Source organism: Fistularia commersonii, chromosome 15, assembly GCF_037954325.1.
Source record: "Fistularia commersonii isolate RoL2024-O1a breed Wild chromosome 15, RoL_Fcom_v1.0, whole genome shotgun sequence".
Lineage (NCBI taxonomy): Eukaryota > Metazoa > Chordata > Actinopteri > Syngnathiformes > Fistulariidae > Fistularia > Fistularia commersonii.
In genome coordinates, this window is record NC_141298.1 from 15,177,660 (window position 1) to 15,204,689 (window position 27,030).

The 27,030-nt window shown below is 36.8% G+C and overlaps 1 protein-coding gene across 1 annotated transcript in view; it reads right to left on the reverse strand.

Moving 5' to 3' along the window:
* Positions 1-1,901: 1,901 nt before the first annotated feature.
* The window catches only part of opcml (opioid binding protein/cell adhesion molecule-like), a 445,832-nt gene continuing 420,703 nt past the window's right edge, over positions 1,902-27,030 (reverse strand). The window contains exons 5-8 of the mRNA XM_086160104.1: positions 8,817-8,954; positions 7,319-7,439; positions 6,215-6,366; positions 1,902-4,918 (exon numbers count right to left, since the gene is read on the reverse strand). Coding sequence (XP_086016230.1) covers positions 4,818-4,918; positions 6,215-6,366; positions 7,319-7,439; positions 8,817-8,954 — 512 coding nt within the window. The 3' untranslated portion in view covers positions 1,902-4,817. The remainder of the gene's footprint in view (positions 4,919-6,214; positions 6,367-7,318; positions 7,440-8,816; positions 8,955-27,030) is intronic.

Below are 27,030 nucleotides of genomic sequence, written 5' to 3' on the forward strand. Positions count from 1 at the left end.
ATTTAGCATTTTTTTCCCATTTATTTCTTTATTTATCTACTGAATAGAGATGTTGGACCCTACAGGCAGAGATCATGAAATCGACAGAAGGATTTTTCGATTGAAATCACGACATTTCCCAGCTTTTCTCTTCTCTGGAATTTTAATGCGATGACTAAAAAGGTCTCGGTGCTTCGGGAGCAGGAGATACCGCGCTACGTTTGAAGCGCCGAACTGGAGTCGTCAATCTCTTGATGAAAAATTGTTTTAGAAAAGCGGGAAAGACATCCTCGATCCCTGCAAGTTCTGCCCAAAAACCAATTAACCAATGAAGTTACTGGCATGAACATCTTCGGTTCAGTTCCGTCTTTCGTTTAATTGCCGTCAACAGATAGAATAATAGAATTCAAAGCTCACATATTGGCAACAAAGGATCGCTTTATCCGAAAGCTGAAACTGTGATGCGGAGCCAGTGTTTTTTTTTTTTTCTTTTTTCTTTAACAAAGCAGGTAATATAATGTATTAATATGCAAAACGAGAAAAATCAAAAGCAAATTAGAAAGATCTTCTATTTTGTCACAAGAAAAAAAGATGAAAACCATTTGTGGTCTCTCTTCTTTTCTGACCAAGCCTTAGCAAAAGACCAGACTTTGATTCCTCTTTTCGGAGACGACATAGAGCTTTCGCTAGTAATTGGGACGTTGTTGGTGAGCGTCATGGCGCGATATCACGGCGGGTTGGCACTTCAGGCCCATCATGCTGTCACGAAGACGAAAAGCACTTCACCTGAACGGAATAATGAAGATGAAGGAAGGCAGGGCTGGAGATGCATGGATAGGGATGGACTTTTTAGCGCTAGACTTAAACTTAAACTGATTTCATTTTTCCAAATGGGCAAGTAATATTTGCAGAAAAACAAAGCTGACTGCGGGGAGTTGTATAGTTTAAAAACAATATCTTATGAATACTAGATGGGGATAGCACTAATTGAACTACTTATAAAGTATGCTTTGTGGACAAATATCTTTGTTTAGCTATTTGCCTTATTTCATAAGCGCAGCGATAAATGCCGCCAACTCATGGCTGCGGTTGGTACATCAGAGGGCCGTTATGAGGAGTTTATTTGATGCTTGATGAAAGTGGAACCGGATTTCCCGTGCACGTCTTTTCACTTTGGTAGTCTTTCATATAGAGACCCTCAGATATAACGATCCGCAGCCTTTACCGACACCCTTGGATCTCTAGACGAAGTCTTGCCGAGGGCAAAAGTCGCCGTATGTGTCACGGAGTACCGTTTCTGATCAACGGCGTCCCGTCGTTCAGCAGTTTTATCAGTGTACTTTGTTGGAAAATAGACAATTAATGTAATTATGAAATTCGCATCTTGGGGTGTCTTCATCGAAAACCGTAGCCCATGATGGGGCCCATGTGTACGAACATTTTCCCAATCCTGTCCGGTTTATTTGGTCTCATATTCAAAAATGCTACGTATCCATATCAAGTAGACTGACTGAAATGATCCCAAGGGGAAATATCTCCAGTTTGAAAAAACAAATAACTAAATGAGAGATATATGTTTATTTAAAAATTTTGTTTGTGCATCTGCCTGGGATAAAAAAAAAAAAAGTCATGATACTGCCTTAACTTATTTTCTCCCTTTGTGTTTTCATGTCAAGAAGTGTGGCGTGTTGAGAAGAGCTAAAAACACAACAGTGGCTTCCAGAAACGGACCGTGAGTTATTTTTCCTTCGCTCCTCTGTCGAGTCAACTGGCTAAAAAATATGTGCAGGTGAAATATCACGAGGAATGTGCTTTTAAATAGAGCGCCGATCCATCATTAACGGCCAAATATTAATCGGACTGCTTGAATAAAAGACGCGCACGGGAGTGTCATCGGCAGAAGAAACGAGTGGCAACTTGAATTCACATGTAACCAGTTTATGGACAATTTTGCAATCTCTCAATCAAATGATACGATGACAATATACCACAATAGTGACTACTGTAAGCTGAACCCCCGATAAGGTCAGAAAACATTTGAAACAATTCAGCTGTCAACTGGATCAAACATTGTAAAATCAATTAACAAAAAAAGAAAGGAATAAAAAAAAAAAAAAAGGACAAGTGAATTTAAAATGCCCAGAGAATTATGCATTAGGGTTATAGATACAGTGGAATACATTAAAACTAAAACCCTTAAACCATTTATACAAAATGACGTAAATAAATCTTCTACAACATATTATTTATATTCAAGGATACAACTTGGAAAGGTAAATTCCGGTACCAGTTGTCTTTAATAAGGATTCCAAACAAATTAGAATGATCTTGACATCAATATGCATCATATTCCACTATCTGGGATAAAACGGGTCACGGCGACCCCGCAGGTTTATTTTGGCGGGCGTCTCAATCGCACCTTTCTCAGAATTCAAATCACGTCATGTGGCAGTCTGCAGCAGACCGGTTCATCATTACAAGCACATAACTGAACATGTTAGCACAAGAAAGAAAAGCATTCCCACGTACATCAATCTCATCGCTGTTGTTTTTGTTGTCGAAACACTTCTTAGTCATATGTATGCACAGGAGTGAACTGGACAATATCAGAACATCACGTTATCAATCACTTGTGCTGCAAGTAGAGCCTCGTCACTGGAAATTTGTGGCGGATGCAGGCTAACGAATAATAAAAAAAAAAAAAAAAAGATAAATAAATAAAAATAATTTAAAGAAAATTAAAACGTGGCTTGAAAATGCATCCGCTCGGCACAATCGTTCCCGTAATCTCGAGCAGATTCCCATGTTTTCTAAGGGGGCGGGGGGGCTAAACTGGGTTAAAAGCGCACATTCATAACACCTGAAAAACATATCGCAGCAGCTGCGTGGCACATTCATTTATGATTATTTGACCGTCCCTTGAAATATCCTTGTTATCTGGCTTGGGGGAAGTCTGTGAGCAAGGTTTTTTTTTTCTGTTTTTCTATTTATTTATTTTTTTATTTTAGTTGACAAGTATGAAAGTGGCTCATACATACGATCAAACGCTTGTTTTTTGGAATGACTGCAAGGGCATATTTGAGCGCAAACCTTGCTTCCCATATCAGTCAGTTAATACCCGAAGTGACGAAATGCTGGGTTAAATCTTCTGCACGTTAAATCCATTATGCACAAGTGGATGTTCGGGGCGAGAGCAGCACAAGGTAGCTGTTTGGTTTCAGAAAGTAAATGTTTATGTTAAAATGTATTAAATGAGCCTTGAAAGCTCTTTGTGTCGATATCCCTTTTCAGTAAAGTCTCACCTACTGTTAATGACTTGTCAGGACCAACGAATTTTAATGCTTGTTTTTGAAAACATCATTTTTATTAGTTTCTCCAGTTAAAAAAAAAAAAAAAAAACACTCTCGGATTTATCTGAATAAAAGCATCATTAAAACCTTCAATGTTTGCAAATATTTTAGTATTAATAATTTTTTGAGCAGCAGCCAATGACAATCGGGTTACACCTGATGATAAGTGTGTGTGTGTGTGTGTGTGTGTGTGTGTGTGTGTGTGTGTGTGTTCGTATCATGTTAGATTTAGCCAACACTAACTTCTTACCTGCCAAATTTCAGTTATATGTCACATGTCTGATCTACAAGGGATTTATCTGATACGGGCATTGATCTCCCTCCTGGAAAAGCATGCAAAAATAAAAATAGCAAATATAAGCTTTGACAATAGCAAACCCTAACATTAAGAATTCACTTCTGAAGAGTTACTTAATGCTTATTACCGTGTTGTGAGTTATTGCAATCAAATGCTTATTATCGCATTTAGTAGCACATGTGCTCTAAATCTTAAGCGCTATGCTACACTAGTTGCTGATGTGGCGCCTAGTAGTACTTTAAGGTTAATATATAAGGTTTATTTAACGGTTTATTTTGTAGTAAGTTGACAAAAAAGCATGGTATTCATATAGGTATAAAAAAAAGGGAATAAAACAGAAGTACACCACCATCATGTACAAAGGAATCTTCATGAATATGCCAAGAAGCTGCTTTGATACTGTGATTCGGCCTTTGCCAGTCTTTACAATACATTTTGAAAAACCAGCAATCCAGTGACTGTCTGTACACATTTGTACATGTTCTACACGCATTACAATGGAATTAAAAATTTGGATGCACTATGCTATAGGACATGGCCTGAGAACTCATATTCTACTTATCATTATCAGCTGTTTATCTCATAGGATCGGTAACTGTGGTTTGCATACAACTGTAAAAATACAGTAAAATTCAACAATCACATTTCATTTTTTCCGTTTTTATCGTTTACTTAAAAAAGCGTAATGGTATTGTACAGATATTGAACAGGACATTACACAATAATAATAATAATGATAATAATAGTAATAATAATAGCAATATAATTATAATAATAATCTGAATGTGCACTTCAATATTGGGCAATAAACAGCCAGCTATCAACAGTTACATTTATTTATTTCGTGTGTTTATTTTATTTTTTTTTTATATTGTTCCCTTATTCGCATATATAAAAAGGTTTTGGGGTGACATGACCTTGGTACTACCAGCCTCAAATTAGTGCATGTTTCAGATTTTTTTTTTTTTTTTTTTTTACTTTTTCAGATTGAGATCTCTCAGTCCCGGCAAGCCAACAGAGAACAGACTCCAATGCAAAAACCGGAACGAAACAGAAAGAAAACTAAGATTGAACCACTGGCACTCTCGGATTTCCATTCTTTTCTTTTTTTTTTTCTTTTTTTTAAAGGACTAATAGTCTGTTCTTGCTGTTCAGTGCTGAGAGAAGCTTGAAGGTTGTCACATTTCAGATCAGAACTTCAGCAGGTAGAGAAAGGTTACCGTCAGCAGAGGGTAAACGGAGCAGTGGGGCAACACGGCCGCGCCGTTGACGTTATGCATCGCACCGGGACCTGAAAGGTGGAATAACGTCATCAGGTATTTTGCACTGGAATTCCGTTTCAGTAACTAAGGGCGTGTTACCAACGGCTGTGGAGGAAAATCATTTTCCCTGCTACTTATTCTTCATATTTTGTCCTTGTGGTGTATAAAAACTCTAAAATAATGTCATGCTGCTTCTCAGCATCTAAACCACAAGTCAATAACTGGCTTTCCGGTTTGCATTCCACCTGGTAGCAGACCACTTTGTCAATATGGATTTTTTTAAGGTTTTATATATTCACTATATATATATATACTGCTCAAAAAAATAAAGGGAACACTTGAACAACACAATGTAACTCCAAGTCAATCACTCTTCTGTGAAATCATAGTGTCCACTCAGGAAGCAACACAGATTCATTTTGACTTGTTTTAAGGACATTACATCAAAGTTGGATCAGCCTGGAGTTTGTTTTTACACTTTAATTTTGAGTGTGATTTCTAATCCAGACCTCCATTGGTTGATACAATTGATTTCCATTGATCATTTTTGTGTGATTTTGTTGTCAGCACATTCAACTGCGTAAAGAGCAAAGTATTTCATAAGAATATTTCATTCATTTAGATCTAGGATGGGTTTTTTAAGTGTTCCCTTTATTTTTTTGAGCAGTGTATATATATATATATATGTGTGTGTGTGTGTGTGTATACGGCTCAAAAGAATAAAGGGAACACTTAAACAACTCAATGCAACTCCAAGTCAATCACCCTTGTGTGAGATCCACTTAGGAAGCGGCACTGATTCATTTTAAATTGTTTTAAGGACATTTCATCAAACTGAAGTGCGTTTTTCCCACTTGATTTTCATTTTTGTGTCATTTGGTTGTCAGCATATTCAACTATGTAAAGAAGAAAGTATCGAATAAGAATATTTTATTCATTCAGACCCAGGACGTGTTATTTTAGTGTTGCCTTTATTTATACTTTAATATGTATATATGTTTTTGTTCTCTTTGCTGTCTATTCATTTGTGAATGTCTTCTGCCATCTTCTTATTGTCTCTATATTTATCGACGCAATAACAGCTGTAACAAAATAATTTCCCCAATGGGGATCAACAAAGTCTATCTTTTCTTATCTTAAACATAAATGCTTAACATGTAATGAATTGATTTTTCTGCACTAAATATTTACTACTCACGAGCGTTTACTATTCTGTTGTTTCGAATGCACGCCGCCTTGCGATTATACAAAAAAGAAAATAATGAAACACAGTAATTAAATCATAAAAACAAGTCTTTTAGTAAAAATTAGGAGCTTGAACTTACCATAAAGGATTATGCTGGCGTTAGTCATCCCCATGGCGTTCATTGCAACGCATGTGTAGTTCCCATAATCTTCTTCTGAGACATTGAAGAAGACAAGCATTGACTGTTTACCTTGATTCTCTATCTTAACCCCGTTTATTCCATTGAAGAGCCTGCATGACAGACAGAGTCATTTTTAGAGTTTCCACTGGAAAGAAATAAGGAAAATAGAAAGTGTTCTTCTCTTGAAAGCTAAGAGAGGCTTTAAGGTCATAACTTTTCATCAAACCAGAAAATAAGAAGCTGCAAGAAAGCCATTTATATACATCAAACCAAGGTATTATTCATTCCCGATTGAAAACTTTAAATACATTTAGCTGAAGATGTGTTGTCTGACATTGAAAGTACAAATCAGCTAAATTGAAACGAAAGGATCGCAAAACACGAAATCAAAATCCTCAAACTGAATGACCTCGATTCAGAAAATAGGGGTGAAAAAAGGAATAAAAATATCATTGTTTGAGATTCTCTCCGACTGAAATGATTAAGTCTCACATAATTTGGGTGTTGAATGAATCCAATGGATACAAATGGACCCATTCTTTTTGCACAGTGTTAATTTATTCCCTGTTGGTTGTTAAATGTTCCTCTGAACCTTGACTGCAGTTCTAGGCGTCCGTAAATAATGACAACGCTACACACGCCCTCCATATTTTTGTTCCAGAGGACTGATTTAAAGTTTCTGGAACCGATGAGTAATGCCGCTGTCACCATCAGGGACCATTTAACACTGCAATATAACCTGTGTTTGGCTCTGGGGCTAATCCTGAGCTTATTTGTGTTCTCCTGAGTTTGAAAAAAGCAGAATTATCCAATAATTTCCCCAGAACCAACCACCTGCACGCCTCTTACATAAAGCAATAAGATGAGTGTACAAACAATAATTGCTGCTTGTGGCGAAAAAGTTTAGCGTGAGCAAATGTATTTTTCCCGATGTTCATAATAAAGAAAACATGCATGAGAAAATAGACGATTACATGGCTTATAAACAATTAATGTAGGACACTTTTGCAGGATAAGTCTTTGTGTGTCTCTGCAAGCCAAGAGCTCTGAGGAGAAACTCACCTGCGGTCTTCTTTGTACCACTCGAAATCTGCCCTCGGGACAGCAGAGGCTTCACATTGCAGAACTCCCTTTTGTCCGATGGCAGTGCCCGTGCTCCTTGCGTTAGAAATGAACGGCGGATCTGTAAAAGACAGGACAAAGTGAATTTCTTACACAAAGAAATGATGTGAATGTGCACCTCGGCGGAATATGACTGGGCTGCGCACTCAGCTCATGCATTAATAGTGGACCCTCGCCACTTCGCGGTTCGGCTTTCGCGCCATCGCTAGTTATTCGGTTCTCGCGATTTATTGTTCTTTAGCGTTTTTTTTTTTTTTTTTTTTGCAGTATTTGATTTTTTTGGGGGGCGATGAAATAGCAATATTCTAGCCTAAGAAAAAAAAAAAAAAAAACAAACGGTAAAGAAATATCGTAAAATTAAACTAAAATTTAAAATTAATTTTAAAACATAAAGAAAATACAAGATCTTCGTTGATGAAATAGCTATATTCTAGCCAAAGAAGAAAAAAAAGGTAAAAAAAGTATAGTTATATTAAACTGGAATTCATTTTATAAAATGAATAAAATACAAGATATCCTTTGATGTAATAGCAATATTCTAGCCAAGGAAGAAGGAAAAAAAAAAAAAGGAAAAAAAAAACGTAAAATGAAACTCAAATGTATTTTATAAAATAAATCAAATATAACATAACCTTTGATGAACTAGCCATATTCTAGTCAAAAAAAGCAATAAAAAAAAAAATAGAAAAAAAAATACAGTAAAATTAAACTAAATTGATGAAATAGCCATAGTCTAGCCAAAGAAGACAAAAACAAAGACAGTAAGAAAATATAGTAAAATTGGACTAAAATTTAAAATTCATTTCATAAAACAAATGAAATGTAATATCTCCCTTGATGAAATAGCTATATTGTAGCCAAAGAAGAAGAAAAAAAAACAGAAAAAATATAGACTTAAATTAAAATAAAATTCATTTTATGAAATAAATAAAATTTAAGATCTCCTTTGCTGGTGCGCATAGAGGAGTTTGCTTCTCATGGCTGCCATTCAGATCTGTTGACAGACGAGCACTTTGCCAAGATGATGAAGTCCGCCGGCGTGGAAGAGAAGCAACAAGAAGAGGAAGAAATCGAAGAGACCGGTCTCACAACATCACGAACATCTCTCAGCTATGACAAACGTCGCAAAAGCCTCGCAAAATATGTCGCAAGATTGGGACGACGATTACGGTTCGGTCGGTCCACTTTTGTATTTTGATCGACGGGACCGGTGGAAGTTTATAAAACCATTTTCAATTGTAAATAAAACACAGAAACGCCAACCGCCTGTGACAATGTTTCTGAAGGAAAAAAAAAAACACAGTAAAGTAAAAATGATCACACCACTCTACGGAAATTCACTTTTCGCAAAAAGCGAGGGTACAAAGTAATACATCTTTATCACAGAGCTGTTCCACAACAATGTTGGCGACTGAATCGGACGTTTTTTGTCTCTTACAGTTGACGGTGACCTGCACTGTCCTGACATCGGGAGAGGAGATGTCATTGGACGCGATGCACTCGTAAGATCCTGACTGCTCTTTGGTGACGGCGGTCAGCTCCAGATGCTCCCCTTCGGTCACAAATTTGTGGGTCCCTGTAACAAAAAAACAACAAATATGTAACTGCATTTACTATATAAATGTGAATAACAAACAGCGTGCTGGACTGATGAAGTTCGAAATTCAATGGAAGAAATTTCCATGACTGTGTCATAACCATTCATTTATTCATTGATTTGTTAATTTATGGAGCAGAGGCAGAAGATGGATGGATGATTTCTCAAATCAATAAACAACACATTAGTAAATAAATTGATAAATAATCATTATCAAAATGATTGGTCGGAGTTTTACAGAGCCTGCCTCCCCACAGAGAGAACGGCAGCAGACCAGGTTTACTTCATCTTGAGTTGTATCAGAATGCATATGCAATATTCTTTGTTTTCCCTGCTTTATATATGAACTGATAAATCTGCTAAGTTTAATCGCTTTGATTAATTAATTGTCAATTAATTAATTATTCATTATTTGATTTTTTTTTTTTTTTTTACAGCAAATACAGGACTGTTATTGTTGTATTGACTGTTATTGACTGTTGTTATTGTATTCTGGTGCAGCTGTACCACATGGGGACCCTGACCCATCTCCTATGAGCCTCGCTAGATTTCTGTCTCAGGTAGGTAACACTGCGGTGGAACTCATTTGGAAGAAAAAAAGGAAATCAAACAAAAATTTAAAAAAGTTCAAATAAATTGATAAAAAAAAAAAAAAAAAAAAAAAAAAAAGAATAGACAGATAAATAAATGATAAACATTTTTCAGGATTTTGGTGAACATGATGTTCAGATTGTCATATTTTGGTCCCAAAATTTCCAAAAGAGGTGCAGTCCTTTCGGAAATACCGATTCCAAGCAATCAGTCCATTGAATTTAGAACCGCTGTGCCTGAAAGGCACATAGCTTGAAGTGTGAGACTGCGATTTAATGGAAAACTAACAAACCAAAGTTTCAAAACAAACCAGCTTCAGAATCACAACAAATTGCCTTTGACACCAGGAATGCTAAAAACATGCTCTGGTGACAGACGGACCTTAAGCTCCGACAGCACGGCTGGAAAATAGATATGAACAATCTCAATCAGAAGAAATGTCAAACCAGCAATACATCTCCATTAGCATAATATCATTATGTTTCCAAATCCTGGGCTGCTTACATGGTTGTAGCCGGCAGGGGATTTGAAACTAAGGTTGCGGGCTCGGGATAATCATCTTGTTGCATATGACCAGGGGAACCACTTGCACAGGTAATTGAACATTTTCATCATGAATAACAATATTAGGCAGAGTGCGGGTGACGGTTGTTGACTTACTCGTGCCGCGGTTGTTTTAATGATAGCCATGGGTGTACGGAAATTTACCGTAATATTATAATCTAATTGACGATTAACTTTATTATTTTCTCGATGTGATTCCCAGATTCTATGATTCCCAATCCTTAGACTATGAAGCGTATTCTCTTTTATTAGATAAACTATTAATGTTTTATGGAATTAACTCATAACCTCTCCAAATGAACTAACTCAGTAAATATTTAAATTTAATCGTATATGTGCGACCGTAATGAATAAATATAAAAATGAAATAAAATAGAATGAAAATAAATAACCTCAGTGACTAACACAAACACAAAACAATGAGCACCTAAGCAGAATAATATTGACACAATCCAATAATGTATTGACATGATACTTTTTTGCTCTTTTGCTTGATAATATATACTTTCATTTCCTCGGATCTTTACCCCCTATCTAATTCTCTGATTTTTGTCACGAGGATTTACTCCCTCCCCCACGCTAAACGTGAGGTTTTACTAATATATGAGGTGCTAATTAAATTCTCTCCAGCTCATCTCTCCCTGACACACCAAGCCTGCAGCTGGAAGTCAGTTACCGGGGCAAGTAGTCCAGGCTTCTGATTGGTGGGTCTGCTTGTGCAAAGAAACGCACAAAAAAGAGGTGCACATCAAAAGATGCATCCAGAGGACACATCGACCGTTTCCTGCATTCTCCAACACCATCTCAACCACAACATCAATATCCAATATGACGTATTTTATATATATATATATATATATAGCTAGATAGATAAAGGAAAAAGGTTGCGTGCATGTTTGTGCGTGAGTGTTTATCACAAAAGCTTATTTATTATCCCTGCACATTTTTTATTCATTTATTTTGCTTTTTCTTTAGAATGTTTTAACGCTCGTCTCCCGGCTTCCTTTTATTATTCAACAAAACAATCTCAATTCAGATTTCCTTTTTTAAAAAAATTGAAGGGTGCGGGCAGACGAAAAAAAGGATAAATGAATAAATCCGTAAATAAATTAAAAATTAAGCTGGCTCGTGGGCTATTATCAACTTTCTACTGTTTTCCCAGCACTCTCAGAGAGTGTGTGTTTTTGTCGTGGTTGGTGTTTACGCTCATTATAACCCTGCTAACAAAGACCAATTGGAAAACAGATCAGAAGTGACTGCAATCAATACAGTACTGATTGTATTCAGAAACTGGATCATCACACACACCCTTGAAGGATTCCACCGCAAAATGAACACTCCTTGTAAATTCACGGACAGTCACAGCTGAAATTATTTACACTTTGCTATCAATCAATATACTTTGACTGCCGGTCGAAATTACCCCGATTAATTAAGATCTATAAGTCATAGCCTCCACATATTATTCTTTATGTAAAAACAATGACCGCCATCATCATCGACAGACAAGACCAAGGGTCTGCAGTCGGAGCCGTAATTCTAGCACAACATCAGTGTCACTTTGGAATGAGTCATTAAAGCAGAGGAAGGATGGCAGCGCGCATAAATGAGCACCTCAGCGATATTAGCCATTAGCCTCTCTAGCAATTAGCTCCAGCTTCTGTGGAACCATTATCGCGGTCCAATTACAAGCAGTACAAGGGTGGTGGTGGTGGTGGTGGGGGTTGATTGTTAGCCTGACAAGCGGGCAACAAGTTGTTAGATAAAAATCTATTAAAAGGACAATTATTTAAAAGTAGACCTCACACTGACAGAGGCTGACAGGCACTAATTTTAACTTCGCAGAAGTAGTAAATTATTTTGGGTCTATTGATACACTGCATTGCATTTAGTCAAAAATTGTATGTTTTGCATGCGTATGTTCTCTCTCCCCTTATATTTCATTTATACTGTATTTTGATTTGGATCAGCACAGTGGTTGTCAGATTTTTCGGAGAACGCCTGCAAACACAGTCAGAAAAAGATTCGAAATGGTCGAACGACAAAAAAACGATAAAACAAATAACTCTACGATTGGGTTTTGACCTGACCGGCTGTATCGGCTTGTGGTGCGGCAGCACCGCCGCTCTGGACCGCAGACACCTGCAGGGTGGATCCCCAAAAAGCCTTCTCTGCAGAACATCTACCATTGGAGTCCGCAGAAGAGCTGCCTTGTCTCCATCGCCAAGGACCCCACCCACCCCCAACATGCACCGTTCACACTCCTACCCTCCAGCCGGAGGTGCAGGAGTGTGAAATGTAGAACGACACGATTAAAGAACCCGTTCTACCCGACCGCCATCAGACTCCTAAACACTCATTCTTCTAACTCCTGCACTTTGTGAGTTGCACAACCAAGCTGCACTCTTATTGCACTGTTCATATTCATATCTTCCTATCAGAACATATCCAAATGCACTGCTAAGTAGGAATTTCACTGTTTTTGCACTGCGCATGTGACTTTATATGTATAAATGCTTCGAATCTGAATCTCGAATCTCGACGTGAACGGAAGGGAATGTGTAAACTGCAAGTTTTGTAAGACTCCGCATCCCTCCGCTTTTTCTTTATGCCTCGTTCTCGGACGCAAGTTTTTCTTATTTAAAATTAAAGATGGTAACCGCTTGACGAGTAAAATAAAAACAACGGCTCCAGAAGGAGGGATGATTTAAACTCGAGGCAATACTGGGTCAGCTACCATGGTAATTGCCTCTTTGAAACCCGCGGATCCAGTAGTTTTGTCGGTCTCCTCCCCCCGAACACAGCCTTTTCATCTCCTTATTTGTTGAGTCCGTATCAAGACCTTTTTAATTAGCATAGATTCGTTCTCCAAATCGAAATCTTCTTTGGGTGTTTGTCTCAGAGGGGCTGTCTGAACTGAACTTCATGAACACTCCGTTCACTCAAATATTACAGCGCACTCAAGTCATCCTCAGCTCAGAAACACATCATCGCGGGTCGAATATTTTTAATGTTTTTTTTTTTTTTTCTAAACTCATTTTTTTTATTTATGATGCATGCGGAAGACAGCTGTCATTTTGTCTTACAAACATACTGTATGTGTCATCCCATTTTAAATATAAAGGATAAAAATCAGCATGAATCCTTGGATCGGTGAATAATTATCTTGTCACTCATGTGATTGGTGGCTCTGATGGATCATTATTCCCATTATATTGGAGATTATACGTTAATATTTCTTGGTGAGCCGGGCCCGGTGCAGCTGCAGATTGATGTTTGAGTTGTTTTCAAGAAAGATTTCTATGATGATGACTGGATTTGTTGGAACGGCTGGAATAAAGTAATTAAAAGTTGTTTTTTTGAGAGCCTTCATCTGATTGGATCTAAAAAAGAAATCTACAAAATTTTAATCTTGATGCCTATTGAAGAATAAATCTGTTTTTTTTTTTGGCTTTTTTTTTTTTCGTTGTAAGCTTATCATCGTTTGTCTCATCTGTATATTTTTAATCTTTACTTCTATTTATTTATTTATTTTTTCATTTTTCCAGTCATAGACTTGTCCCTTCCCAGGTTAAAGATGAAGGGGAAATGTAAATCCGGCCAATGAATTAATAATGACAGATTAATTATTACACTGATGCCCGTCAAATGCTCTCCACATTAAGGCTTTCTTAAAGAAGATAAATGGCCACAACCCTCTCCATCCATGAGATGAAAACGGAGAGTCCATCGTGAATCATAATATTGATGCTCCCTTGATGACGCCTTTTTTAATTTACCCATCGCCAATGCGCATTAGTTGATTTTCCCAAGATCTTATTTTTTTTTCTGGAACCATAACCTCTGATAAATTGGACATGACCTCACCGTACATGCATGACTTCAGATGTTCCTCCTTAGAATACCATTGGTTCTCTAGTTCGGTTGATTGAGATGTGACACCAATGATGAGCTATTTGTCCAAAATATATTTCACAGTCGCCAGATCGATTGGGCAGCGAGGTGGTTATCGCCTCCGTTTCACAGGTCCCCGGTTCGGTTCTGTTTGGAGTCTCCATATTCTTCCAATCGTATCCTCGGGATTCCTCCTCATTATCCGCTTTCCTCCAAAAACACGCAGGAGGTTCATCGATGTGTTAATGAGTGAAAAATCATAGGTCTAATCCACATGTGAATGCTTGTTTTTCTATATATGATGTGTGAATGACAGAGTGAATGTCTTTATTTGTGGCCCTGTGAGCGCCTAGCAACCAGTCTTTGGTGAACCCCACTTCTCGCCTGGTGACCGCTGAATACATGAAGGGATAGCCTTACACCCCATGACTGATCCAGGTACATCCCCAACCATGTTCAAGCAATGCTTCTCTCAAATGATGTGATAGAAAGTGAACGGGTAGACAGTCGTTCTCATTGAAATATTCTTGTTTTGGAAACTGGACTTGAATTTCTTCACTTGAAGATGTTTCAGCCCTCATCATGAATATAACTGCCAGGTTTTGGGGTAATTGGAAGAGTTGATCTGCAGAAACTAGGCAAAAGGGGGGTTGTTATTCTAATGCCGGTGTCGTTCGTTGGAATAAAAGAGAAATTTAGGTGGGATTACCTGGATTGGGATGGGAAAAGACAAAGCTAAACAAAGGAGGGAAACCTGTTGGATCGCATGATCTGAAGCTGGGTTACTGGCGGTGGGTCTTTCCTGGTAGTTTGGAGTCACTGAGTTGCCCTTTTGTTCCAACAAAAAACACCAGCATTAGCATAACAACCGCCCCTTACACCTAGTTTCTCCAGATCAAGTCTTCCATTTCCACAGCAAGCCGCCATAACATATATTTGGAAACTCCCCACAGGTCATCGGAACTGAAGACGCCTCTCGGATGAGGGCTGAAACGTCTTCGAATGAAGAAATTCAAGTCCAGTAGCCAAGAAAAGAAGATTTTTGAGAAGAATTCACCATGACCCGGATGACCGAGAACCTCCACAGACAGACAGTCTTTCATGTGACGTTACAGATAGCGACAGCAAAAATGACATTCAAATAACAAACATAGCACGTGTTGCTGAACACGCTATAAATATATCGGCTTTATCTGGGCCAGTATGCATTACTTTGAAAGAACTGCAACACAAGCCTGTGGTCTAGTGTGCTCAGCAGGCGGCGGTGATAAATTTTGCTTGCATAAGCAATGGGCCGCAAAATACCGGCAACGGGATATGTCTTGTGATCCGGGACTAACGTTTCGTACCGCTACATCTGTCCGACTGCACAAACTCCGCTTTAACACATCTGCATGTGTGTGCGTGTTAAAGCCTGTTCATCAGGGCGAGTACAAGTTCATTTGGGGTTAGGGCTCCCTGGTGGTTTCTGGAATCCTTCTTCTCTGCATGTGACGTTTAAGTGAAATGAGCATTGAGGTCACTCGGGACTTGCAAACATTCAAAAAAAATCCCCTTGTACATCTTATGTTGAAAAGGGAAAATAAGTACTTCATTATCTACTCGGTGTTCAGCGAAAGGCACACAGTATAAATAACTGGTAACGCTTCAAATATGATTGGACCCCGAGTCGTCACAACTGGATATACAGTAAGAATATCAAAGAGGTCCTGTAAATTCCCTTTCACGACCATTAAAGCTTTTATCCGCTGCTCGGTTGTTCACGGACGGCGAGATAAGGTTTGTTAAAGCGGTGGCTGCTAAGAAAAAGAAACCATTTAAACACACTCTGCCTCTCCCTATAGTCCATTAATCACACTGTGTAATTGTCAGCATCAATATGGAGCAGCTGCCTCTTCAAACATGGAAGCAGGCAGATAAAACACAAGTGTCATCCCCGCATGTGTAATTTACTAACCGTTCTGATACGAGAGAGAAAGCAAATAGAAAACAAACTGGGTGTGTGGAGAGAATCCTTGGCGGCACGTGAGACAGGAAGCCACCTCAACCGCATAGACGCCTGCTATGAAGAACAACTGCAGCGCAGACAACAGCCAGAAGGTAAACTGTAAGTTTCACGGATGCTAACTATCGGAAAAAACCCCGCGGTCCCTCCCTGAACGGAGTTCTGCGCCCGACAGACGGTACTCGAATTGGTATATGGTCCATTTGATAGCTGGACACTCCAGCTGCCGCGCTTTGCGTGGTTTCTCCCTGAGGACTAGTTTCCTGCTGACATTGGTCGCTAGCCTTTTCTTCCCCCCCTCACCTCGCCGTCACGTTCCACCGGTCCCTCTGCCCGAGGCGTCAGTCTGGATGTTGAAGGGCACACTAAAGTTTAGTTGCATCTGCCATCATCTTTATCTTTTTTTGATGACCTTCTTGGGCCACCTTCACTCTCCTTTCACTGCCTCCCCTGGGAGTGAGAACACTGCTACAATATGGAGGCCGGCGTGTTCGCATCCTGTGGCGGCGTGTGGTCTCAAAGGAGGCGGCGGGGTACACGCAATCCTATTACCTCCCCTTTCCTGAACCAGCCTCACCTGCTCTATCATTATCATGATCATTATTATTATCATTATCATTAAAGTGTTCAAAAACGGGAAGAAGTCGAGCGATACTGCTCAGTATCAGTAGCACGGATTGCAAGGAAAGCTCCACTCGTGATTATTATTATCATTATCGTTCATATTAGCGGTGAACCTGGACTGCGGTTTCACAAAGTGAGCAGGTTGTGAGTGTGGAGAGACAAATAAATGCCTTTTCTACATTCCAATTAGATTAGATTCGACTTTATCGTCATTCCCCGTGTACAAGTACAAGGCGATGTATTGCAGTTTGGCATTTAACCAGAGGTGCAATAAACAGTAAGAGCAGGATACATTGTCTGCGGTATATACAGCATGTGCAGGATGAATAATATAAAATATACTCACTAGACAGACTTCTATATGCTAGTAAATTTAAACGCACTATACAACGCTGGCGGAGACGAAACACTTTTACAGCAAATAATTCCCAATGTGATAATGTGCTATATGTGACAGGGTTTATTTTGAAACATAGCTCTACTCCAGTTTCTTTTTGAAAAAATGTCCTTGAAATGCTCTCTATTCACACCAAATATTGCCAGGGTGTATATTTTTTTTGTCTCTGTCTTTTCAAAAAAAAGAAAAAAAAAACAAAAAAAAAAAAACAGAAGAAATTTTGAAGTGAATAAATAAATTATCAAATCAAAAGCAAATAAATAAAGAGAAGAAAAAAAAAACTTGTGTGATGTTGATCCACTTGACTTGAAACTTGGGACACATGGGATTCAAAAAATGATGGAAAAAACATTGTGATTGTTTTTATCCTTAAGTGATGCTAAAGTAGCAGACTTACTTTCCTTGAGTGAAAATACTATATATTATAAATAAAATAAAAATAATTTATACAATAGATAGATAGATAGATAGATAGATAGATAGATAGATAGATAGATAGATAGATAGATAGATAGATAGATAGATAGATAGATAGATAGATAGATAGATAGATAGATAGATAGATAGATAGATAGATAGATAGATAGATAGATAGATAGATAGATAGATAGATAGATAGATACCTCTATTGAAGCCTCACCGCACTTGGAAATTATTTTTCCTGGATCTCAAAAAACTCAGTTAGTCAGTTATATCTTAATTATAGCTCCAAAAAAATCTCTCCAGTAAAATGCAAATATTTTATTTTCAACCAACGGGGCAAATATAATAGTTCTGATTGCTGGAGCTAAAGGAGTAATAAGAAGTTAGCCGTTGATTTAAATTGGACTGACACATTTGTGGGAGGATTAAAAGACACATTGTATTCTTTTGCTTTTATAGTAGCACAATATTTTGCCTTATTTAGCTAATTTGCATGCGCAATGTGACTGACACAGTACAATGCATGTAGGATAAGGAAGCACAATTCACTCATGTCCTTTGAGACTCCAGCAATTACTGCACTGCCACTGTGATCGGACAAAAAAATAAAAAAATCCCATGGGTCAGAGCATTAGTGCTGTTGCCACAGTTTCCTGCTTTTTAATTGCTTTCATGCAATTGTTGCAGGTAAATATTTCTGCAAGCCTGCATTCTCTTGTGACTCAAACTGTAAATTAAACTAAAAATAAAGAAAAGCCTCTTAATGCTGTTTTTCTGAGGGGGGGGGCGGGGGTTGAATGCTAACGATTACCGTTCTCGACCGCTTGGGGAGAAACAAATGGACAAATGGACGAAGATATTCGGACGTGCAAGAATTGTGCATCACCTTTAGGATCCTTGCAAATCTGTGCTGAAGGTGAGTGGAATTTGGACCGAAATGGAGGATATCTTCGTAGAAGGGAAGTGTAATTAACATTATTAATGTTGATAAAGATGTCCAGTTGTCCTGCAAACTGCTTAAGACTGACGGGAACAACAAAGTGTGTTAAAGCCATCGCTTTTCCATTCTCTCTTCTAGAAATAGCTTTTGTTGGGGAATGGTATTTTCAATTAAAACATTTATTTTTCAACCTTGGAAAATTGATTCATGTGAGAATAAATTAATGCATTGTTTTCCCTTAAAAATATATATATTGTTGGCTCTCTTTAATGAACTTTTCATTCCATTGCAAATGGGAATATGCTTCAAGTGAACATTGTGAACAATGCATTTCTCCATTTTATCCTGCATTGGTTCAAGTAAAGACAAAGAAGTCTTAAACAGCATCTGACTGAGACTATTGCATTCTCGCCTGTACAAATAAAAGATGAATGGACCACACGGCTTGATACAAATGGCCTAAAATAAGGATGTTTGTTACAGAGCTCCATAGAAAGGGTTATACTCTTTGTATAATTAATCTTTTTGATTGATTATATGTCGTCTGTGTTAAACTGTTTCTTAGCTATTGATGAAAAAGGTCCGTCTTCTTGAGGAGGTTCTCCCGGTATGAAACACAATAAGAGCCCTGTGTCTCAAAGGATCTGAGAAGATGACAGGCTGCTTCGGCTCAACTGAAGCAACACACTGCAGACTTCAAACAAAGAAACCTGCCGTTCATGGTAGCCGTAAATGCTAAATGCAATGAGGGAAAGATTATAATGGGTATATTTTTTTTGCACCTATGTATGCACATATGTATGCATTTATAAATACATATATTTATGTTATAATGTGTGTTATGTATGTATCTATAGGTGTATGCATACATATATACACACATATGCACACATTATGAATGGGTGTACGCACATAAACAGGCTTGTAGGTATGTTTGTTTGTAAGCATGATGTATGCATGTTTGTTTATGCGTTTTTTTATGTATACTTGTCTGAATGTATATACATGCATGTATGTATATATGTATGTATGTAAGTGTGTATGTATGTATATATGTCTGTATGCATGTGTGTATGTATGTAAGTATGCATGTTTGTGTTTATTTACAGCATGTTTGTGTAGAATGTGTGTTTGTATATATGAACCCACATACGAAGAGATGTAAATACACAAACACGCACACACACATTATGAATGTATGTGTGTATTTGCGTATGCATGCATGTGTGTATGTATGCAGGTGTTTTTGTGTTTATGTACAACATGTATGTGTGGGTTGGTTGTTTGTACATATGGATACACACACAAATATGTATACTGAATGTTTATGTGCAGAGGCAGACATATATGTATGTATGTTTGTTTGTAGGCAGGTTTGTATGCATGTTTGTTCATGGGTTTCTTCATGTATGTATGTGTGTATGTATACTTGTATGTTTGTATACACATGTATTCGTATATGTATGTATGCATGCATGTGTGTGTGTATGGATTTCTATGTGGATGTATGCACGTCTTTATGTATGTGTGTATGTTTGTATATAATATGTATGTATGCACGTATGTGGGAATGTATGTATGTGTATGTTCATGTGTGTATAAAAATGGTTGTATATGAATGTGTGTATTTATGTATGCATGTCTGTGTGTGCGCATGCATGATTGTTAGAAGTATGTTTGTGTTTATGAATGGCATGTATACAGCATGTATATTTGTACATATGGACAAACACAAAAAAAATATATAAAGTTACATATGCACACATAAATATTATGTGTTTATGTAGAGCATGTATGTGTGTCTTGTTTGTTTGCTCATATTGACACACACAAATATAATATTTGTGTATATATATTTATGTATGCATGTACATGTACGTGTCTGTCTGTTTGAAAGAATCTGTGTATGCATGTTTGTTTTCAATGGGTGTGTGTATGTGTGAATGTATGAATATATGTATGTGTGTATGAAAATAAGCAGGTATATGTATCTGTTGGTGTATTTGCATGTGATATCTATCTATCTATCTATCTATCTATCTATCTATCTATCTATCTATCTATCTATCTATCTATACATATATATGTGTGTGTATACTATATATATATATACATATATATATATATATACTCTCTCTCGCTCTCTCTCTCTCTCTCTCTCTCTCTCTCTCTCTCTCTCTCTCTATATATATATATAGTCTTTATGTATATTTTCTACACACACACACGTACACACACACACACATATTATTAATGTGTTATGAATTAATCTATGTACGTAATTATGCAACATGTTTGTATGTCTGTTTAGATGCATTTTTTTTCTGTATGCTGTGTGTATTTGAAAATGCTTGTATGTAGGTATGTAGCTATGTATGTGTGTATGCATGTCTCTATGTATGTATACTTACATTAATGAATATGTGTATAATGAATACATTAATGTATGTACGTGTGTTTGTATGCATTGCTTTGTATATATATGTACAACATGTATGCATGGCATGTTTATTTGTACATATGAACACACACACACACACACACACACACACACACATATACACACAATCACACACATTGATTGTATATATGTATATAAGCAGAATGAATGTATGTCTTTTTGTAAGCATGTATGCATGTGTGTATGCGTGTTTATTCTGTACTGGTATGTATGTACAGTATGTATGTATGTATGTATGTATGTATGTATGTATGTATGTATGTATGTACATGTATATGTTATGGTCTGTATTTATTTACACATGTATGTAATCATGTGCGTATTTTTGTACATATGGACATATACACACACACACACACACACATATATATATATACATACATACATACATACATACATATATATACATATATATGTATATGCATATATATACATACATACATACATACATACATACACATATATATATATACATATATATGTATATGCATATATATACATACATACATACATACATACATACATATATATATATATATATATATGTGTATGTGCGTGTGTGTGTGTGTGTTTGTGTGTATATGCATGTATCTATATATGCAGGTATGTATGTATGTTTGTTTGTAAGCATATTTGTTTGACTGTTTGTTGTATGTGTCTGTTATGTATGTGTATTTGAGTATGTATGCATATGTGTATGTATTTATGTGTCTATATTTGCATGCTTGTGGTAAAGAACAGCAGGCATGTGTGGCATGGTTGTCACGGCATGGACACAGAAATATATATACACACACAGACATATATATATTTATACATAAACACACACACACACACACACACACACACACACATACACACATTATGAACGTATGTCTGTTTGTAATCATGTGTATACATGTTTTTTCTTTATGAGTGTGTGCATCTGGGATCATATTTATGTATGTATATGTTATTGCATGTGTTTATGTATGTGTGCTTGTATTTATGTATGTTTAATAACAATATATCCTAATTAATCCCCGTGGGGAAATTTGTTTTCTGCAATTAACCATCATATATATAAACTGACATTGTGAATATATGTATGTACATAGGCAGACATATATGTCGTATGTTCCATACATGGCCCATGTCTGTTTGAAAGCATGTTTGTGTACATGTTTGTTCTTGATGGGTGTGTGTATGGGTATGTGAGAATGTATGTATGTATGTCTGTATGGCTGTATGCATGTTTGTATGAAAAGGCTTTTATATGTATGTATGTATACATGTTTGTATGTATGTATACATGTTTGTATGTATGCATGTATGTATGTAAGTATGCAAAACTCAAACAAAACACATACAATAACACAAACATACATGCATACGTATACGCACGCACACATATCAATCTATCAATGCAGGCATGTGTGTTTGCCTGTTTGTAAGCATATGTATACTTATATTTGGTCTTGATGGGTGTGTGTAATGTATATATGTATGAATATATGTACAGTATGTATGTATGTATGTATGCATATGTGTATGCATGTTATAATTTTTGGGTTTTAGTAATATGATGACCAAATAAATTATTAATGGATAAACTGAAAAACAGAAATAGTCTTTGAAGGCTGTCCTCTATCATTTGATACAATTCAGGTAGTTTTATCAAACATATTGGTTCTGGCTTGCAGTATTAAAAATGTCTGGTTTAGGTTTTTGTAATACAAAATCAAATAAACTGATAAATAAAAATAAGAGATGACAGAATTTGCACAGATATTCAGAATATTTATCAGGAGCTGATCACTGGAAAAAAATAAAAAATAAGACAAAAAAAACACTCACCGACCCTGTGGATTCAGATTAACACTGCAAACAAAACAATGCATCAACATGATCAAGGCCTCATTATTTCTGAAGGCTTGTTGCCTCCATTGAAGTCTGCAACACCAGAGACCTGTTGTCATCTGAATATGCATTTATCCATGTGAAAAGCATTAAAAGTAACATATCATATATCCTGAAGGGTAAATGGATATATGAATAAACAAACATCATATATCATATACATGTTTTTTATCAATAAAAGCACTACTACTAATAACATTATTCTTCTTCTTCTTATTATTATTATTATACATATTTATTCACTCAAATATTTTTTTTCTCATTTAACTAGATTATATATCTAAATCTTATCAGTTTGCTTCCAACTTTTAAAAGGATTCCAATCACCTCCCTGGTGCTTCCAAAAAAAAAAAAAAAAAAAATTAAACCATTCTGGAAAAGCAGTGGAGTACACTTTGTTACAATTTTAAATCCTCATTGTGTTGCAGTGGTTTACTTTTAGAATCTGATGAATAGCTTTACCAGATGTCTTGCAGACACTGTGCAATTTAGTGCCACTGGACTTGTGTGATAGTAAGAAGCTGAGATTTTGACCCATAGTTGGACTAATGATGAAATAGAAAATGGAAATCTACCAAAGTGCAGCAAGTAATTATTTGCATTTGTGCCAAAAGCGCTTCATGAAAGAAATATTCTTCAGCAAAGTGGGTGATTAGGAGTTTTCTTCTGTAGGCACCAAAACTAAAAATAATGGTATGTTGGAAATATCCTTTTGGAGCATTAATGCCCTGAGAAAACTTCCATAAGTTATGTCATTCAGACTTTAAAAGGAATTGATTTGTGCAGTTCAATTCTGTACTATCTGAATGAGAACTCTATTAATATCATCACGTTTTACACAGTAAGGTGTGTTTTGGGCTATGATTCAATTTGGTTGTCCATTTATTTAGGACACACACACGTAATATAGACAAGCAAAAAGCAGACAATATTTTATTATTGCTTTTCTTCCCTAATTCTACCTGTGACCCTGATTCACCCCAGCCTAGACACATCAGAGGCCTGGCCATAATAACACATTCATGTAAGAATACAAATAGAAATCGAGACCCAGACATTTCAGAGATATGGGAATTAATGTGAACCTCATGTAATAATCATTACATTTATTCCTCTTTTTTTTTTACATTTTATTCGGATTATTTGAAATGTTTTTTAATTCATCAAACAAGTGTATGTTTATGGAAACACAGGTGTTCATTCCCTGCAGCCAGAGGGTTACAGGTCAAAAGCTGTAAAATATTGGTTTTGGGTGTCAGTAAGAGATTTCTCTGTTTTTATTCCGCACTCTATATTTAAATTTCTTACAGGCTGGTGAGATTAATCCCAAGCCTTTGGCAGTGGTATGTATTCATGTCAAGGTGTTTTACTTTGCCTCTGTTGCTCTGCCAGAATAGCAGTTAATGCCAAAAGCCAAAACACTCTTGATAAACAAGTGCCATAGAACATCCTTACATTACATAAACCCCAGTTATTAAAATGTAAAGCCTTTGCATTGCCTGTCTTCAAGAAACTGTCTTCCAGCTGTCTTCCAGCCCACCCCCCAACCACACACACACACACCTTGTGATCTACTCAAGCTATTTCCACTCACTTATAGACTCCATCACTGAGGATGAATCTTCTCGCAACCCCTGAGCCTGTATAAAGCTGGATCATGTTAAAGATAGAGCAAGAAATCCACTAATACAAAAGTTGAAATCTGTTTTTGCAGCCCTGAGATTGGAGGAGACAAGATCCTGCACACCAAGAATAGCATCATCAATCCTCCTTCTGGCTTGGTGCGCACATAATAAGGGATCAAACCACTCTTAGCCGTATGTGATTATATACCTACAGATTATACTCTCGGAGTGCTTCATCATCTAAGGTCACCCTTACGATTTGCAAGCCCACAGACGGACTTGTTATCCTTAGGCTCAGAAGGTGCCCGGGTCTTCGGGAGCAAGATGATAAAAAGACATTTCCCAAGGTGTTCATCGACAGTGGAACTTTTTTATCATTTCTTTCTAAACCTACCTTCTAGAATTATCGATGCAATTATTCTCATTATAATTTAGGAAGAGTGTTGAGGAAAATACGGGATATAATTTGCAGCAGAACTTAAACCCTAGCAACGACATACGTGGCAAGAAGGTCGTGGAATTTAGATCATTTGAACCATTGATAATAAACACAAACATAAATATATTTACAAACATACATATATATTTATATGTATACAGGGCTGTCTCAGAAAACTAGAATATTGTGATAAAGGTTTTTATCTTCTGTCATGCAATTAAAAAACAAAAAAAAATGTCCTACATTCTGGATTCATTACAAATCAACTGAAATATTGCAAGCCTTTTATTATTTTAATATTGCTGATTATGGCTTACATCTTAAGAAAACTCAAAAATCCTATCTCAAAATATTAGAATATCATAAAAGAGTATTTTTTTGTCTTTTTCATTGCATAAGAGAAGATAAAGAATTTATCACAATATTCTAATTTTCTGACAGTCCTGTATATACATACATACATACACAAATTAATCAATAAATAGACAAAAGAAAAAACTTGATTCTCTCCTACTGATTTCTTAAATGTTTTTATGTTTTGTTGATTTGTGAATAACTTGCCGAATATATTTGTATGTTTTATTGTTCAATAAACATTCATGTGACACACATAACACATCACATTAAAACTAATGAAATGTTTACTTGAGAAAAAATATCTATATGAACACATGCTTGGAAATGAAACGATAATGGAGAATAAAATAAAGCCTTTTTTTTGTTTTTTTTTTGCAATTTTATAAAGCTCAGCATGAAATTGCATTCAATCGTCAACACTCACCCATGCAATGTTTCATCTCTGACTTTATGTGCTCGCTCTAGCTGTAGCTGCCGCATTGCCGCAAGGTAGGAGCACTTACGCTGAGAACATTGCTAATTACGAAAAGATAGAGACAGACTCATTCAACACCAAGTCACTTTGATGATGTGCTTTGTGTCGATCAGAGAGGTAAGATTGTGCACGTATTCCAAGCCAACGAAATAACAATTAAAGCAGACGTAAATGTATGTGTAGCGTTACTGTGTTGCAACTTGTGAATAGACACATTGGCAGTCAATGCACCGCTGAACACGGGAAAACATCTAATCATTAGAGTTTATTTAAAAACACAGGCTGAGGTAGAAGTTTTCAAAGTGCGAGCGGGTTTCCCTCATTACAAAAGAAAATTAAATTAATTATCACATGATTACCGTTGCATAAAAGGTGCGATACCAGCTATATCCTGTTTGGAAGACTGGAAAACCACCAACAGGACCAAGGACAGACCCATTTGTCACAAGAAGGACCAAGATGCCGTTGTGGACTACGAGTATCTGGGGCTGGAGAGTGACAACAAACTGGACTGAGGAAAAAACACTAACGCCACGTACAAGAAGGGCCTTCATCTGCTGAGGCATCTGCAGGACCATGCTTTAAATGTGGTACCCCGTGCTATTTTCTATGCCAGGGGTCGGGAACCTTTTTGACTGGGAGAGCCACAAAAGCCAAATATTTCTTGATATATTTCATCGAGAGCCATATAGTATCTTTAACGCACAAAAAATGAAATACGTCTTACTTTTAATGCGACCTTTGGTGCTGCATGGATTTGCTCAAAGTGCTGCTTTATATTTGACCGTTTCATCTATGCAATTTTATCATAGCATATTAGACATACCACAGATCCAAATGCAAATTCCTCTGTCCGCGCAGCCTGGAATGCACGGTAATCATTGTCTTTTTTTTTTCTTTGTCGCCATCTTTTCTGTTACGAGGGTTGATGCGGATAAAGTAGTTGGCTATTTGATAAAATTAATTTCTTCACCTTTACAATGACCCAGACGTGCTCGGAAGCCAATGGTTCCCAACCCGACCGACAGGTGACCCGTGAAATGTATCTTCAAAACTAATTTCTGTTTACTTTAAAATGACACAGTATTATGAAGAAATCTTCTTCTCTTTTCGGCTTTTCCCTTCAGGGGTCGCCACAGCGAATTAACTTTCTCCATTGAACCCTAAAATTATTATGAAGAAATATCACAAGTATTTTAAAATCAGTTCCAAACTGATTTTTTTCTTTTTCAACTCAAAATTGTCTGGGAGCCATATGGCATCACCAGAAGAGCCATAGGTTCCTGACCCCTGTTCTATGCTGTGGTGTGCTGGGGCAGCAGGCTGAGGATAGCGGGTGACAATAGACTGAACAGGCTGAT